Raw genomic sequence first — 18,184 nt, forward strand, 5'->3', positions numbered from 1 at the left:
AAACACCCAAACCCTTCAACTGTACATAATTTTTAATGGCTTGAACATTTAGTTCAATACATTTTAAGGCCTGAATTTGGATAAAATCTATTTAATGACTTTTAATGCTTTTTAATGACCCGCATAAACCCTGTTCATGTTTTTCATAATGAACTTTACTCATGCACATCAAGCACCTCTAAGTTTATTGTTTGATTGGCGCGTGAATTTGATTCAAAACTTATTGTTTGATCTGCCAAGTGGCAATTTCTGCTCACATGGATTTGTAGGACTTTGGACTGACTTAACTTGCTGTTCGCAAAATATTATCTAATATACAGCCCTCTCGGCCCTAAACAGTAATTGCGTGTGGATATAATGTTAAGGGGGCAGGATTAAGCACATATCAAAGGGTAGGTGCTCTAGTTACCTTAATTAGTGTGATTCCCCGAGCTTTGTTTGTAACACAGCCCGACATCTCGTCACAGAGTTTCCTGATGAACTGGTGGGGCACCACAAACACCAGAAGGTCTGCTCCCTCTGCAGCGTCACGTAGCTGAGGAACTGCCACCTATCACAGTAGAAAAAATACACATTAAAACAAATAATGTGATATGTTTTGGGGACTTTTAAAATAAAAGGGCAGTCGAAAAGACAATTTATCTTACCACATTATCGGGTAATTTATATCCAGGCAGGTACTTGACATTTTCATGTTCGGTGTTGATTATGTCAGTGAGTTTTCGACCATTAACATTTTCTTCAAACACCCACATCTTCACTGTGGTTGCGAAACACTGCAAAGACTTGGCATTGTTTCCAATGATCCTAGCAATGGCTGAACCCCTGGAAACAAAGCAGAGGGCAGTTTAAATTGGCGTTTTATTAGTATTTCCTAGTGCTGCGACAATTAATCAATTAACTTGAGTAATTCGATTAGAAAAAAAGCTTCGGATTAAATTTTGCTGCTTTGAGGATTCGTTTAATGAGAGTAGCGTTGTAATGGTTCGTTTTGAAAGTGTTTGCATTTAGTTTAATTGATTTGGGTGCAGTGTTGTTTTTGGCAGCCATTTTAATTTTAGTCTTTGTCTTTTGGACTAAAACACTTATTTGTCTTCATAATATCTTAGTCATTTCAAAATGTGTTCGTCTTCATTTAGTTTTAGTCGACGAAAGACAAATTTCGTTAGTTATAGTCTAAAATTCTCAAAACAATTTCCTCTATAGATTTCAAATGCTTTAGTCTATGAATAAATCAATAAATAAATATAAGATATGACATGAACAGACTAGCACATAACTGTAAACTCTATAAGGACATCACCATTTTCATGATGATTACAAACACTCAGCAGGAAAACATCACATTATTTGCAATTAATTAAAGTCACCTGGACGCCACGAACTGTAAGTAAAACATTTTCCGGGAGTTTAAGCAGACACTTCCCGCGTTAAATGCTAATGTTAACGCAAACGCTATGCTAACGCGAACGCTATACCCTGCTGGCAAAAAGTATTGGCAGCCCTGCAATTCTGTCAGATAATGCTCAATTTATCCCAGAAAATGATTGCAATTACAAACAATTTGGTAGTAATATCTTCATTTATTTTGCTTGCAATGAAAAAAACACAAAAGATAGTAGGAAAAAATTTAATCATTATCATTTTACACAAAACTCCAAAAATTGGTTGAACAAAAGTACTGGCACCCTTTGAAAAATCATGTGATGCTTCTCTAATTTGTGTAATTAACAGTACCTGTTACTTACCTGTGGCACATAACAGGTGGTGGCAATAACTAAATCACACTTGCAGCCAGTTAAAATGGATTAAAGTTGACTCAACCTCCTTTCTGTGTCCTTGAGTGTACCACATTGAGCATGGAGAAAATAAAGAAGACCAAAGAACTGTCCGGTGACTTGAGAAGCAAAATTGTGAGGAAGCATGGACAATCTCAAGGGTACAAGTCCATCTCCAAAAACCTGCATGTTCCTGTGTCTACCATGCGCAGTGGCTTCCATAAGTGTAAAGCCCATGGCACTGTGGCTAACCTCCCTAGATGTGGACGGAAATGAAAAATTGACCAGAGAGATTTCAACGAAAGATTGTGCGAATGGTGGTAAAGAACCTCGACTAACATCTAAACAAGTTCAAGCTGTCCTGCAGCCCGAGGGTCCAACAGTGTCGGCGCCTGAATGAAAAGGGACTCTAAGGTAGGATACCAAGGAAGACCCCACTTTTTTTTTTTTTTTTTTTTTTTTTAAACCTGTCCTGTTCAGCTGTTTGACACAGAGAATGGAAGTCTAAGTGCCCAGATTCTGAACAGTTTTAATGTTTCACATTGAGAGTCTGACATACTCCCATTGTGATCATTCAAAATACCTTTTTATTATGACAAAGCAGCGAACAGGAAGGGATTATGGGGGGACAGAAGAAAAGAAATACAAGAGAAGAAGGAAAAGAAACACATACACAAACAACAACTAGAAATACATTGAACATCTAAACTAGTTACTAATATGCTGGTGCTATCGTCAGCGAGATGTATTTCCGGTTTACACCATGTGGGGGCCTATTGGCCAGTGAAAGAGGAGAATGGGGGTGGGGGTGTCTATAAGCCTATAAGCTAAGTGATTGAAAGGGGTAGAGTGTACACAAATCAGTTCTGTGATCTAGAACCCAGTAATCGTGTGAATCTCTTATGAGTAAGCCCGTTGGCGACCAACCCTACGCCGCCGCATCGCCAATCCCGGCACCGGGACCCCCGACCCGAGAATGCCCTACCACATCCAGCAGCACGCAGGCCCCACCGGGCGCGCGACAGCCACGCAGACGGGCGGAGAAGCCGCGCGGGCGCCAACCCAGGGCCACGGCCCCCACCCAGCCAGCCCGGGGAGGGAGGGCGGGCGTGGGGGCGGGGGGCCATGCGCAGCCCATCCCTCCTCCCGCAGCCCAGCAAAGGAGCCATCGTCCCCCCCCCCGGGACCCAGGGTGGTCCCCCGGGCCACCCGCGCACACATCAACCGGCCTTCAGGGATGGCAGGAGGGGACGCATCACCAACCCCACGCCTACACCCACCCCCCGCCCGCCCACCCGGGCCACGAGCCACAGCCGCAGCCCCCCAACCGGCACGGCACGCCACGGGACCCCCAGCGGCCCACCAAGCCCCAGGCAAGGCAGGGTCCCCCGCCGGTGCAGGCGACACTCCGCTGATACACCGGCGCCCAGTCAGCGACCCGCGACGGAGCGCAGGGCGGATGCCCAGCCAGAGAAGAGAGGGGAAGGCGGAGGCAGGAGAACGCCCAGGAACTGCCACGGGGCGATGCAAGATCGGAGACCCGACCCCCCAACCTACTCCCGCGGCCGGCAGCCGAGGCAGAGGGGAGGCCACAACCCAGGAGCCACGCCATATAAAAAAGTGTGGGACCCACCTACCACCCTATTACTGTGGCTGCCAGGTTCCCGACTGGCAGCCATCACCCAGCACCGTGATGGGGGTGTGAGGGGAGGGTAGTGCAATGTATGCATTAAAATAGGAGAGCTTGGCTTGGGGCAGTGGGACCGCAGCATGGAGCTTCTGCCCAGCCGCCCGTCCCACCGCCCTTTGCCAGAGCTCTCCTGTGGAGTATGATGTGTGGTGCATTTAAAAAAGGTGCAGAGATGGCGGGGCCTGTGGTGAGGAAGACCCCACTTCTGACCCAGAGACATGAAAAGGCCAGGCTGGAGTTTGCCAAAACTTACCTGAGAAAGCCAAAAACGTTTAGGAAGAATGTTCTCTGGTCAGATGAGACAAACGTACAGTTGTTTGGGAAAAGGCATCAACATAGAGTTTACGGGGGAAAAAACGAGGCCGTCAACGAAAAGAACACCTTCCCCACAGTCAAACATAGCAGAGGTTCCCTGATGCTTTTGGGTTGCTTTGCTTCCTCTGGCACTGGACTGCTCGACCGTGTGCATGGCATTATTAAGTCTGAAGACTATCAAAAAATTTGCAGCATAATGTAGGGCCCAGTGTGAGAAAGCTGGGTCTCCCTCAGCAGTCATGGGTCTTCCAGCAGGACAATGACCCAAAACACACTTCAAAAGCACTAGAAATAGGTTTGAGAGAAAGCACTGGAGACTTCTTAAGTGGCCAGCAATGAGTCCAGACCTGAATCTAATAGACCACCTGTAGAGAGATCTGAAAATGGCAGTTTGGAGAGGGCAGACTTCAAATCTCATAGACCTGGAGCAGTTGGCCAAAGAAGAATCGTCTAAAGTTCCAGTAGAGCATTGTAAGTAACTCTTTGATGGATACCGGACGCGGTTGTTCGCAGTTATTTTGTCTAATGGTTGTGCTACCAAGTATTAGGCTGAGGGTGCCAATACTTTTATCTGGCCCATTTTAGGAGTTTTGTGTAAAATGATAATGATTTTTTTTTTTTTCATTCTCTTTTGTGTTTTTCATTGCAAGCAAAATAAATGACGATATTACTACCAAAGCATTTGTCATTTCAATCATTTTCTGGAAGAAATTGAGCTTTAGCGGGCAGAACTGCAGGGGTGCCAAAACTTTTGTCCAGCACTGTATGTTCGTTTAGTGTGTGATGATAACTTATCGTAGACCTTTAAAGGCTTAAGCAACATGGTAGATTTAGCCAAGATAAGAAAGCAAAACTTACCAAGAAACACCTGACAAGTTTCACAAATGAAGCCTGGAATGGGTACACGCTTACTCACCGGTGTCTGACACTGCTAAAATGCATGCTAACCACACATACCATAAGAAAAGGTCACACATTATGAGCTTATGACTGAAAATAAGGCGAATTTTTATCTCGTTCTCATCTCGTCAGATGACGACTAGCAATCCATTTCTTCATTTTATAGTCTCCCAAGAGATTTTTAGCATATCATTGTGACATGATTGGTCATGAAAAAATTGTTCATTGACGAAATATTTTCGTTATTGTCATCGTTGATAAAAACAACACTGTTTGGGTGGATACACTATTGATTTGGGTGGATACACTGTGCATAGACTTCATAATGATATTGACGGGTCAGATTCGACCTTCAGTGCGCCACACCTTCAAGTAGGGGGCCATCCCACAAGCCACTTCAGTTATTCGTAGTCGGTCGCAGCGACACATGCAGGGATCCAACGCTACCCATTTTATGTTGAAAAATTACAAAAGCTGTACCGCGTACAAACAGGAAGGATTGTACCAAGATTGATTTGTTCGAAGATTCAAAGTAATTATTATATTTTTCGTACCATGCATGCATTTTGAAACGTGAAAAAAATAAATGGGAGAAACGCTTCAGCATTGGCATTATACTTTGCAATATTTACATAAAATAAATGCTACGTGCATGTTTTTTTTTTAACCAAGAATCATGACTGTTTTACGTCCATAATCTATGAAAAATTCAGGGATTTCAGCATTTATTCACGATCATTTTTTACGGAAAAAGCTCTTCGTTTACATCTGGCGGCCGCTAATTTCCTTACTGACTAGCCTCAAAGTTCGCAATATGTATGCAAAATAAACGCTACCTGCACGTTTTTTTTTTTTTTTTTTTTTTTGCTTTTAACCAAGAATCGAGGCGGTTTTAGGTCAATATCTATAAAGAATTCAGGGATTTAAGCATTAATTCACAAGAATTTTCAACGGAAAAAGCTCTTTGTGTACATATGGCAGCCGTTGATTTTCTTACTCAATACATTAGGAAGTCTATGCACTGTGCTCTAGTGGCAACAGTGAACATGACATAACTCATTTAACATGGCTGAATCCAGCTGCTCCTTGTTTAGACCAACATAAGATAAGTTTTTGTTTAAGCTAATTTTTTATGCATTATTGATTTAGTTTATAAGAATATATAGCAGTTTTTTTGTGGGAATATGTGTCTGAACAATATGTTAGGCGCATTGTAAAAAAAAAAGTTAGCATTTAATAGCATTTAAGCAAGCAGACTTTTGCTATGCAAATTAGCCAATTGTTCTTTAGTTGTACTTAGATCCGCATCTATATTTTTTCATACCCTTTGAGGCTAAGCTCAGGTATTTAATATTGTTTTTTAATGAATTTATTGCTTTTGTGAAATAAAAGAGCAATTCTGCATCGTTTGAAGAAACACTCGGGAATTTAATTTATTCGCATTTACTGCTCTTTTTAAAGTGCAATCTCAGCCAGCCTTTGTTGTACATCTCCTAAAATTGATTCTGGAACGCATTAAATGCTCCTAATCCGATTACCGTAATTTCCCGAATATAACGCACACTTTTCCCCCCCAAAATCAACTTGTAAAATCATGGTGCGCATTATAAACGGGTACATGGATGGAGACAGGAATATATATATATATATATATATATATATATATATATACATATATATATATATATATATGTGTGTATGGATATAGATATAGATATATATATTAGGGCTGTCAAAATTATCGCGTTAACGCGCGGTAATTAATTTTTTTAATTAATCACGTTAAAATATTTGACGCAATTAACGCATATGTCCCACTCAGACAGTATTCTGCCTTTTGGTAAGTTTTACAGCAAGGCTTTTTGTGCTGTCTAACAGCGAACTCTTGTGGTCGCTTTGCGACATGGTTTATTGTGTTCTTGCCAGTTCAATATGGCTGCACGACGTCTCGGGCTGACACCTACGTTGTAATGTTGTGCTTATATGATCCTTGGACAAGATTTGTCCGTAAGTATGGTTGTTGTAAAGAATGTACATATTATGTTAGTAAGCGAAATGTTATATTTTTAGTATGAGACGCTTTTTGTTTATGTTTAGTGAACCTGTATAGTGTGCTAAGCTAACGTTGTTGCTAATGCAATGCTTGTGTACTTTTTTTTGTAGTTTTACAACGGTTTAAAGAGGACAATGGTTTGAGGCCATTTTATTAATAAATCAGATGAAAAAGGAAGAAGTCTGATTATTAAGGCGTCATTCACTAGCTGTCTAGCTTTGGAAAAAGTAGACGCTTCAGAGTGAGGACAGCATAGACAGCAGTGACAGTAGACAGTAGAGTGAAATGCCCACTACAGTCCTTATGTACCGTATGTTGAATGTATTTATCCATCTTGTGTCTTGTCTTTCCATTCCAACAATTTATTTTACAGAATATATATATATATAATTTACAGAAAAATATGGCATATTTTATAGATGGTTTGAATTGCGATTAATTGCGATTAATTACGATTAATTAATTTTTAAGCTGTAATTAACTCGATTAAAAATTTTAATCGTTTGACAGCAGTAATATATATATATATATATATATATACATATAAACCGATTTTTTTTTATTGACACGGCCATGTTGTGTTGAAGAAACGTATGCGGCGATCCGTTGCCGACCATTACGGTACGTGACGTCACCATTTTGTTTCGGGAATGATCGGCCGAATTATTTAGTCTGTGTTAAATTCTGCTGTTTTCACTCTTCATAAAGCACAGAATTTAGTTTCTTGAACTCATTTGAGTCAACGTTTATTGCAGCTCCACAACTCGGACCATAACAAACATAACAACACAGACTTCCTGTGCGTGTCCATCTACTATATCTGTCCCTCGGGAACCTCAAACCCAAATAACAATAGTTCCTATTGTTACTGTCGTGTCGACAGCGATGAGCTCTCTCGGATTTCCGACTTACGTTCTCACTTTTATTTTATCGTATTAATCCATGGAAGAAACATTGATTCATCATGATGAAACGAGCAAGTTATACAGCAGCCTTTAAAAGAAAAGTCACATCTGTTTTGTTTTCTCCTAGATTCTGGTAAGTTGGAGAAGTTGTCAAATCATATTATTACTGTAGATATTGTCAGTTGATGGTAATGTTTTAAACTACCAATATGCTATGCTTGTGCTGTGTTTCACCATTCAATAAAATGACATTTCTGTATCTGTACACGAGCTCTGTTTTCTTGTATTCTTCTATTTATTGGCGCTAAAATTATGGTGCACGTTATAAACGGGTACAATAATTTCCCCTAGATTTTACAAGTAAATTTGGGTTGTGCATTATACACGGGTGTGCCTTATATTCGGGAAATTACTGTAGTCGATTATTTGAACTAACTACTGATAGATTAATCGATTACTTTAACAATCGATAGCTCCAACCCTAGTATTTTCTGTTTTTTTTTTTTTTTTTTTTTTTTTTTGTGTGTACACACCACTATGCTTTTCTTTGTAGCTTCAGAATGTATTAACAGACATCAGCAAAAAGGTACTTAGTACTTACTGTTCTTGAGCTTCCTTCCTGCCACTCTTGTAATGATAATGCAATAAATGATACTGTAGCGGATGATGTTGTGGTGAATTCTGTTAAGAGGTAGTGGTCACTACAATATCGTAAATTGCCCAGTTATTTTTGCCATAGCTCGAATAGACAACAGACAAGCGACATTATGAGAATTCCGCGCGAGACACAGAAACTTGGACTGGACCAGTGACGTGCGGTCAGGGGAGGCAGGTGAGGCAGAGCCTCACCTGTCATCATGACAAAAAAATAATTATAGCATCAAATTTATATTAATATTTGGCCATTGCTCTTTATTTATGACTCATTTCAAACATTTTTTATAGTCAAAATCGCTGAATTTGCCTATTTCCTGTTCAAATAAAGAAATGAAACGAGAGGTGCGGCAGCAACGAGTAAAGCCTCACCTATGATTGCGCAATCCTTAACAAACTGGGTTGATACATGGAATTGGAGCGTGCTGGTTGCCGTACATCTGCATGTCGCCATTATACTGTTTCCAGATACGTTTATTTGACCTGATTTTCCTCAGTCTGGCTAATGTCTTTAACCCTTAAAGTTTAATGTTTGTTAGCGACATATTTAGTTTTGCTGATGGGAAATAAAACCGCAGTGAAAAGACACAGGCTGCGGCAGATAGTACTCTGCCGCACTGCAAGGGGGCGTACGTGAAACTGGACTTTCCGTTAAAAGTGGACGCGGTTAACACAACGCCGGAGCTAAAAGGTTTGCTTCAAACTACGGGACAGAGGATAACTCGTGCTTTTCAAACGGACTGGTACACCCGAAAATACTGTCTATGTGGCTGTCCTTTGCTCGCCTTTGCTGCCCTGCCTTTTCTTCTCAACTTGCGCCAATGTCTGGACTAACACGAGATATTGTGACATTAAAAAACTACCACGAAGCCTCAGCAAACATGAGAGCTCGACCACTCACATTCAAAGACTGTTTGCTTTAAAAACTTTTGGAAGCTCAAGGATCGATTTGGCTTTGACGAACAGCGGAAGCTCAACGGTAGCATCCTCAAAAGCTAAGGTAAAGAAAAGAGTTTGAAAGACCTCATTAATGCAACCTGCATCCTAGCTAAACAGGAGTTAACATTTCGTGGTAACGATGAGCGTGTAGCTCTTCTAAAAGTGGCATATATGTAGAACGATTACATGGTTTTGCTGAGAAAGATGAAAGGTTAGCTAGACATTTGGACACATCCACTGTGTTTTGTGGCTTGTCAAATAGAACACAGAACGATCTAATTGAAGCAATCCTCTCCATTGAGGCGGAGAGATTTTTTTTTTTTTTTAAAGTAAAGGAAAATAAGGAGGACTTTTACTAAAAGGGCGTAGGTTTGCATAGGGACGGTAGGGACTTAACACTACCAACTTTTCAGCATGCTAAAATAGGTCCCCACCAACTTTTAAGCAACCTTACCTTTTTTGCATGATATAATGTTCAGTTATATAGAGAATTTAGATCTTTCAATAGTTCCATATGTTGTAAGGATAGAATTGACCCTACCATTATTAAGTGAATTATTTTCACTACGTTTATGTTTGCTAATAAAAACCAGACATTTATTCAGGAAGTTTTCAAAATGTTTCTTTAGTATTTTCTGAAAACAAAGGTTTGAATTGAACAGTGTATCATCTAAACCAATGCACGTAAAAGTTATTATCAGTAGATAAGGATTTATTTTGCATTGATCATTTTGCCTATTAATTAATTAGGTTCATATACATTAGAAATGTGGCCCTTTGCCCCCTTCATCCAATCTGTTTGGTCTAATTAATGTCCCGTCCCCAGCAAAAAGTGTACCTACATGCAGGTTATGCTGTTATATCGTCCCTACGAATGTTGAGACAAAACCTATGCCCTTCCAAAGTAACGCCGGTTTTTGTGGTGAAGGACAGGCGCAAGACCACAAACAGTTTTCATTTCAATCTTATTAAAAAAAAAAGAGCTTGGACCAAGAAAAATACAATAGAATATTTAAAAACTAAATTTTGGCCTTAAATAACATATTATTTGTTTTTCTTTTCACACTTTTTGTTTAGCAATCTGTAATAAATTGATTAAAGTTTCAGAATTAAAAGTTTTAAAAACAACTGAATATTTCACTAAAGGTCAGAATTGAATTCTGTGGTTTTGTACACCACTCTTTACTCTCATTTATGTTGCATTAATTATAGAATGGTGACGGCCAACACATTGAGGGTGTAGAGCAAACACATTGAGGGTGTAGAGCAAATGCATGTTATTTTCTTACTTTTACGTATCGATAATATGTACCGTGTGTGCCTGTTTTGTGAAGAATGCTGATGAGATATGAAATAACCAGTATCCAATTGAGTAAGCTACCCTTTTTGGTTTATATATTTGGAAATCTGACACTAAAGGAGTCAGTGCCTCACCAACCATGAACCTCACCGCACGTCACTGGACTGGACCGAATTAGTTTATAGACACATGGTTTGAAACAGTTTATCACGCTATCGCGCAATTCTGAGCTTTTAAAACTCACCAGTTTCCGGATCCTACTATGCAGACTTTGAGCGGAGATGCCATGGGTGTCACTTCTTGTGTTTAGCTAGGCTTATGTGGTTTAGTGAGTTTTTTTTTTTAAAGAAATGTTGAAAGGCGACGACAGTTATCCAGCGTCAGCAGCGCTAGTTGGAGTAGAACGGTGCAAGGCGATGGTCACGTGACCCGGACGTCCCAGTCTGCCTCTGCTGCTAGCAATCACAGAAAGAATGCTAACACTTAGGAAGTGGTCTATACGTAGAATAAACTGGAGAAAGAAAAACTATACACGCGCAGAGAACGACTTGGCATAACCAGGACTTTTTATATACCCTGTTTATACCTGCTATTTTAATTAGAACTGAAAACGTAAAAATAAAAAAATATATATTTGGCAGGCTTGTCGACAAAATCGTTGACGTATGTAAGCTACAAAGTTTTCAGTTGGAAAACGACAATGAGAAGAACAACTAAAAGTATAGTTTAGCAAGTGAAACTAATGTTTTATTTTACTGTACGTCCTGCAGTCAAGAATGGCATACGTCATCGTCTCCTACTGATGACGTCAAATATAGGCTCTTTATTACATAACAATGGGAGGCAATAACAATGGCTATATGACAACTTTCTGCAGGGAAAAAAAAAACTACTTTGTAGTTTTTTAAAACTCAGAACAGAACTGCCAATATAGTTTTAGATGCTTTTCCCCCTCATAATGAAAGGTTAATTTTTTTTTCTCTCCACTCACCCTCCCCAGTAGAATCCAGCCTGCGATGCCGTAATGGTGATGAATAATTAATACCCAGTGACGGTAGGGGGATGTATTCCAGGCTGGGGGGAGTGACCAACCCGGGATTTCCAAATTGAAAAAAGATCATAACGTCATCACAGAAGGAGGGAAGAAGAGAACAGCTCCGCAGTAAATAAGTCAGTATCTCTTGAGTGTCAACACAGTCAGGAAGCAGTAAAGCCCCACTTGTAGAATTTGTCTCGTTATCTAATCATCACTGCATCAATTGATCAAAGCTGCAGTGAATCGCTGAGGAACATTTTCTTCTTCTTCTTGCCTGTCTCTTACAAACACTTGAATATATTGGCCGACCGCGTACGGACTGATTTAAACAGCAGCAAAAAAGGGCAGCATGAGCCGGTCCGTGCGTCAAGAGAGCCCAATCAGATATCCCGACAAGAGGCAAGAACCGCGAGTTGGACCACCTGCTTCCGAGTCCGGGGACAGTGGTGCAGGGTCATCGCCGCATAAAACAACCCGCAACAAACAGCATCTGGAGGGGGTCTTGAAAAAATACACCAATTTATTGCAGGGTTGGCAGTACAGGTAAGTAAAATGCACTATTAACAATGAAAACTTTGGATGCATGTCATTTTTTTCTCAAACTTTAAGTGCATCCCATCTTTGTTTTTGTGTCTGTTTTGTTGTGCGTGTAGCCTATTATATGGCAGTTGCACATAATGGTTTCTACAAAGAGCAAAAGCAAAACTAATTGTGGTGGTGGGTCACGTTTGATGTTTTGCTCTCCCTCCGAAGGCTGTTATGACTCTGAAAGTCATAATGTATAGCAAGGGTGTCACTAGACCTAATACAATACTGGGGCACTGGCGAGCGGGTAAAAACATTCTTCGCACTTATCCATCATAAAAAGTCTGAAATAGCACTTAAAAGTATATATAATTAAACCAAAATACAAGTTACTGTAAAAAAAGTTTAGTTTTTTTTTTTTTTTTTCAGCCATCAGTATTCAAATTCAAAATTGGGACGTCCTTTGTTGATAATCAATTCACCTCTGCTCATCAACTTCCATTTCTCCTTCACCTCATCCTAAACTCTGCTACTCTACTGGACAGAAATGGGGATACAATAGTACCTCGGGATACGATCTCTTCGATACACGATCTTTTCGACATCTGACATAAAATTTGACTCGCCATTTGTTTCTACATCCGACGACAATCGAAATACGACGATTTATGACAGCACCGCAGTTCCTTTGTTTTTCAGTAAGACGGACGGACGGCAGATTTTCTTGTCAGAGAAATCAACATGGAATCCAAGAAAGTTAGTGCAGGTGGTGAAAAAAGGGGAAAAGGTGATGCTTACAGTACCAATGAAATGAAGATGGAAATGACAGAAAAATATGAACGTGGTGTGCGCGTCCGTGCACTGGCTCGACAATACGGCCGTAGAATGTCTATGATCTCGACTGTCATCCGCCGACCTCCGTTTGCCAGTCTTTATAAGTTATGGTGACAATTATTATTGTTGTAACATCGGCAAGGATGTCGCCAGCTTCGTCAGGTTTTTAATCATTTATTTCAGAACTTGTTCAGCACAACACCTGTATACGCCAAAAACAACAGGATATTAAAAGTGAAAGTAAAATCTCTACCGCACGCACCTATCTCACTGTGAGCCAGCACGCAAAACATAAACCGCCACATTAGAACCCGATTGTTACATTTGTACAGGAATTTTTATTAATATTAAATTATTATTCCGATTTCTATTTGTAATTTATTTGTTTTGCTATGTATAATTGCCATTTGTAATGGTACCAGCAGTATTTATTATATTATTATTCCAATTTTAATTTGATTTGTTTTGCTATGTGTAATTGCCATTTGTAATGGTTGCAGCAGTATTTATAATATTATTATTCAGATTTTTATTGATAATTTATTTGTTTTGCTACATGTAGTTGCCATTTGTAATGGTACTAGCAGTATTAATTAAGGATTTAGTGTAGGTTTTTGGGGTGTGGAACGAATTAATGGAATTATATGTATTCCTATGGGAAAATCCTACTCGACATAAGAGCATTTCAACTTACAAACTAGGCCCTGGAATGAATTAACTTCATATGTAGAGATACCATTGTATATCACTGTAACTGTTATGCAATTAATCAGTGTTTCTCAACTGGAAGGTTGTGACCTAAAAGTGGTTTACCTTGCCTTGGAGGGTTACCTAGCTTACCTTGCTCATTCCCCCTTGCAGATTTATCCTTGCAGCGAGCAAATACCTTTCATATATCCATTTGCAACAATAAGGCTTTTTTAAGCAAATAGAGATAATCATTTAAAAAATCTTGTTACAAATTAAAAGTGACCGCAGTAACAATTAAAATGCTTGTAAACTAGCTGAAAATTATGATGAGCACATATACAAAATTGTTAGAGGTTGTATCCCAAACATAGGGAATTAATTCATACAGATTGATTCTATTCATTTTGGTCATTTAAAAAAATAGCAATAAATAGCCACAGTGTTGATACAGTTCAAATACCACATATCATATTCAATATGATTTGATACAAAGCTCTTGAGAGCCTCTCACTCAAATCGCAATTGTCATTATATTCATAGCAAGTTAGCTAAAAGACAGCAGCTAATCTGCTACTTCAATTTGCGACCCAAGTAATTCACTGCAGTTAACTGCCTGATACGTATAGAGTAAAGTTGAACCTTTTAAATTCAAAATTCATGAGAATAGGCGACCAAACGAACATCAACACAGAGGTAAAATACAAACAAGAAGGATAGGCAGTTCATCTGGCGCTAACTTATAAAGCAGTCATTTGCTACGTCGACTGTATGATTAGCATACGCGCAGTAATATTGATGCTGCATTCAAGTGTTGTTGGAGAAATCAAAAAACGATTCTGTATTACATGGTGTCTATAAAAAGTGGCAAACAGTCACTCAACTTGTGATGTATCGTTGGAGCATTAAAATATGCTACTCTTCTTTGTAGCAACCATCTCTTTATCCCTTATTTCGACTTTACAATACATCGACATGATTTTCCAACTTGGGAACTCATATCTCCCGATATACTGTACATGAACGTAGCATATCTCATGAAGGTGCTTCGCAGAAGTCAACTCATATCCCTATCACAGCCAAAGTTACGTGCATAAATTACCATATTAATGAGCTATGTGCAGATTCTGTATATGGAGTGAATAGAGTAAGGGCTGATTAATGCTTCTGCGTTGCCTTGACGGCGGAGCGACGGCGTAGATCCTTGCGTCGTCATTGAGCATTCGAAGTTCTGCGTCAAGGGAACGAGTTGCTCTGTAATTCACCGCCAAGTCAATAGAGGGGTGTGGCTTTGTCTTTGTACGGTTATAAGGGACTCTTGTTGAATTCCTTTAGTTTTCCTCTAGTCATAGTCATCAATGGCAAAGAAGATGGAACGCTTGTTTTTGTGCACCAAGAAGGCAACTCGGCCGACGACCGGCAGCTTGTCGCACATCCCTCTCGGTCCTCTTCACCTGCCCGCCGAGAGAACGCTATAACCGGCTAATGCTCGTGAAGCCCCCCGCTCTCGTCTGCGGTTCGCCATATCGTCCAGACATCCAGCCCCCTCTGCCCTCTTCCTGTGCCCGTCAATTGAACATTATCCTCGGGTTGGGCTTGGGCAGCCACGCGCTCCTCCGACGTCGGACGGTTTTTCCGGCGGTCATTCATTGCTTCCCCCTCAACGAGCATTCCTGCCCGCAGAAGGGGAAGGATGACCAGCAACTTGCTCGCCGCATGTTGGCGGTGAAGACAGTCAACCCCGCCGCCGTGTGATATGATCCGGGGTAGTTCAGTGTGCTTTTTCGTTTTCAAAAGGCGTAAATAAAACTTGGAAACGCTGCTTGGTTCGGTTTAGCATGTTGGCTAGGTGTCACACCTCCTTTTTTGTTTATGCTCTTCCCTCCGTCTCCGAAGCCGGGGCAGGGAAATGACAAAAGCCGGACTAATTCCAGTGGCATAAAATACCGTTTGGGAGGTGCAAGAAGTCAACAGTTTTGACCATTATGCAGTAATTTTGCCCTGTCTTAGTGAACAAATGCATTTTAAAACAATGATGACATTTTGCTGCTCTGTGTCGTATTTTCCTCGTTCTGAATCTTCCCTCTCAATGGGCTGAATTCTAAATCAGCTGAAATCGTGACCCTGCCGATGTCATCCTCCAGCTGTGGACGCTAGAGTGTTATAATGACAGGCATGGCTAAACGGCAGATTAAAATGATTCTAATTGACATCGTAATGCTATTTAAGATTTTTTATGCTTTCCCAGGCACTTTAAAAACTCTAGTTTTTTTTTTAATATGTGAAATTTATAATGGCACTGCAGATCAATACTAGGGCACGTGCAGGTGAAATATGTCCGACAATTCCCATGCTTTATTAAGTGCATCCCATCTTTGTTTGTGTGTTTATGTTTTGTTGTATGTGTAGCCTATTATATGGCAATTGCACAAAATGCAAAGAGCAAGGGTGTTAAAACTAATTTTGGTGGTGGGTCATGTTTGATGTTTTGCTTTCCCGCCAAAGGTTGTTATGACTATCGGTGTTATAATATTTAGTCACCATTTCATACTTTCACAAATGTAGAATTTCCTTGTCTTTACTCGGAGTCCTGTAGTGTAAAAAGAATGAAAAGACATGCCAAATAGCAAATTTTGTGTAAATCTGTTTTGATTTGGTGAGGGGTTAAAGTAGAAACCATAAACTTGCTATTAAAAGTTAACAAAAATGGAGACAATGAGAAGCCTCTCTGCCCAAATTGAATTAAATCGGTGTAGCAGGAATTGTGCTTGGAGTAACGAGATAATGAGTCACAGGTGGCTGACACAAGCAGCAGCAGATTGGTCAACACACAAGGAGCAGCATCGTGGTAATCACATGAACAAGACACATTAGGGACAGAACCAAACTCAAACCATGACACCATGTATGTTAATTGTATGTACATTGCTGGCCAAAAGTATTGGCACAGTAGACATAGCAACATTCAGGTCTTTGGAGATGGACTTGTAGCCTTTAGATTGCCCATGCTTCCTCACAATTTTGCTTCGCAAGTCCTCAAACAGTTCTTTGGTCTTCCTTCTTTACTCCATGCTCAATGTGGTACACACAAGGACACAGGACAGAGGTTGAGTCAACTTTAATCCATTTTAACTGGCTGCACGTGTGATTTAGTTATTGTTACCACCTGATATGTGTCACAGGTAAGTAACAGGTACTGGTAATTACACAAATTAGAGAAGCATCACATGATTTTTCAAAGGGTGCCAATACTTTTGTCCCACCCATTTTTGGAGTTTTGTGTGAAAAGATTTTTTTTTTCCCATTCTCTTTTGTGTTGTTTCATTGCAAGCAAAATAATGAAGATATTATTACCAAAGCATTTGTAATTGCAATCATTTTCTGGGAGAAGTTGAGCATTATCTGACAGAATTGTAGGGGTGCCAATACTTTTGGCCAACAGTGTAAATTATCGAGAATGCATAATGACATACTGTACAGAAGTAGTGAAACATTTTGATTTTTCTGTTGATTATTTTATCGAGCCATCTACTGTTACAGTGTTTGAATACAACAAATTGCATAGAATTATCATTATTTGGTTCTATTCCACTTATGTATTGACTTGGAGAGGGTACACGTACTGCTAGAATCAAGTTCAAATACATTTATAGTATATGCAAGCAGAACCGAACGGGCCTTCGTAGTTTGGTGCAACTCGGGTGTCATGCAACTCAGACGGCACGCATGTCAGGGTGGTAGCAGATCATCCCCCTCTCATCATCTCATGAGAACCTAACTTGCTCGAAACTCGCCTCTTTTATGGGGATTAGAAATACATTCACACACCTAGGAGAACAAACACATATTGAAGAGGGTCCTACAAAAAAGGAGGCGCTACTGAGCTGTGCAACCATGCCCTATTTCAAAACCAAAGTGAATCTTCTAATTGGGGCAATTCGACCAAGTGTGCAAATTCCGTGGCTCTATTAGCTGACTGAGTCCCTGAAGTCCTGAAGACTGAGTCCCTTTCCTCAGGGAGTGAATACCTGAAAAAATCAACTTCTTTCTAATGGCGAAACTCGGGGCATCAAGGCAACAGACAGAGATGTGGACATGGGCCTTAAAATGTAGTCTTACAAAAGGTCTTGTAACTACAATGACCAAACTGAAGAGATCTGGACATGTATATATTAAATGAATGATTTTTTGTTGCCACTATTTGGTGCTGCAGAGTTGATGCAAATGAGCCCTAAACGACCCTTCAGGGTACAACTCTTATGAAACACGGGAAGTTTGGCACATATATGTTGTATATCTGCCAAGTTATGACTGTTCAAAATGTGTGGTGAGACAAAATGGTGAAGGTCATTTTCACTTTCCTGTTTTGACCCCTCTGCTTCAACCAAACCTTAATAAATTTAATCAGGTACCTGAACACATGTCATAAGGCTCCCCTGATGCAGGTTTGAGGTCAACTGATTTTTTTTCCCTTGGAGGATGAGCCTGTCTAGTTTGCTGTCTAGTAGGCTGGGATACCTGAGGCGGCCGTGGCACAGTTGGTAGCTGGAGTTGTCCTTGGACCGGTC

General features: G+C 40.3%; 2 protein-coding genes across 2 annotated transcripts in view; one reads left to right on the forward strand and one right to left on the reverse strand.

The window, feature by feature from the left end:
* The window catches only part of LOC130914578 (glycerol-3-phosphate dehydrogenase 1-like protein), a 69,156-nt gene extending 57,833 nt beyond the window's left edge, over positions 1 to 11,323 (reverse strand). Inside the window, exons 1-3 of the mRNA XM_057833899.1 lie at positions 10,779 to 11,323; positions 648 to 825; positions 410 to 550 (exon numbers count right to left, since the gene is read on the reverse strand). Coding sequence (XP_057689882.1) covers positions 410 to 550; positions 648 to 825; positions 10,779 to 10,822 — 363 coding nt within the window. The 5' untranslated portion in view covers positions 10,823 to 11,323. The remainder of the gene's footprint in view (positions 1 to 409; positions 551 to 647; positions 826 to 10,778) is intronic.
* Positions 11,324 to 11,512: 189 nt separating this feature from the next.
* The window catches only part of LOC130914576 (oxysterol-binding protein-related protein 11-like), a 122,250-nt gene continuing 115,578 nt past the window's right edge, over positions 11,513 to 18,184 (forward strand). The window contains exon 1 of the mRNA XM_057833898.1: positions 11,513 to 12,113. Within this exon, the coding sequence (XP_057689881.1) occupies positions 11,920 to 12,113 (194 nt within the window). The 5' untranslated portion in view covers positions 11,513 to 11,919. The remainder of the gene's footprint in view (positions 12,114 to 18,184) is intronic.

This window comes from Corythoichthys intestinalis, chromosome 4 (genome assembly GCF_030265065.1).
Source record: "Corythoichthys intestinalis isolate RoL2023-P3 chromosome 4, ASM3026506v1, whole genome shotgun sequence".
NCBI lineage: Eukaryota > Metazoa > Chordata > Actinopteri > Syngnathiformes > Syngnathidae > Corythoichthys > Corythoichthys intestinalis.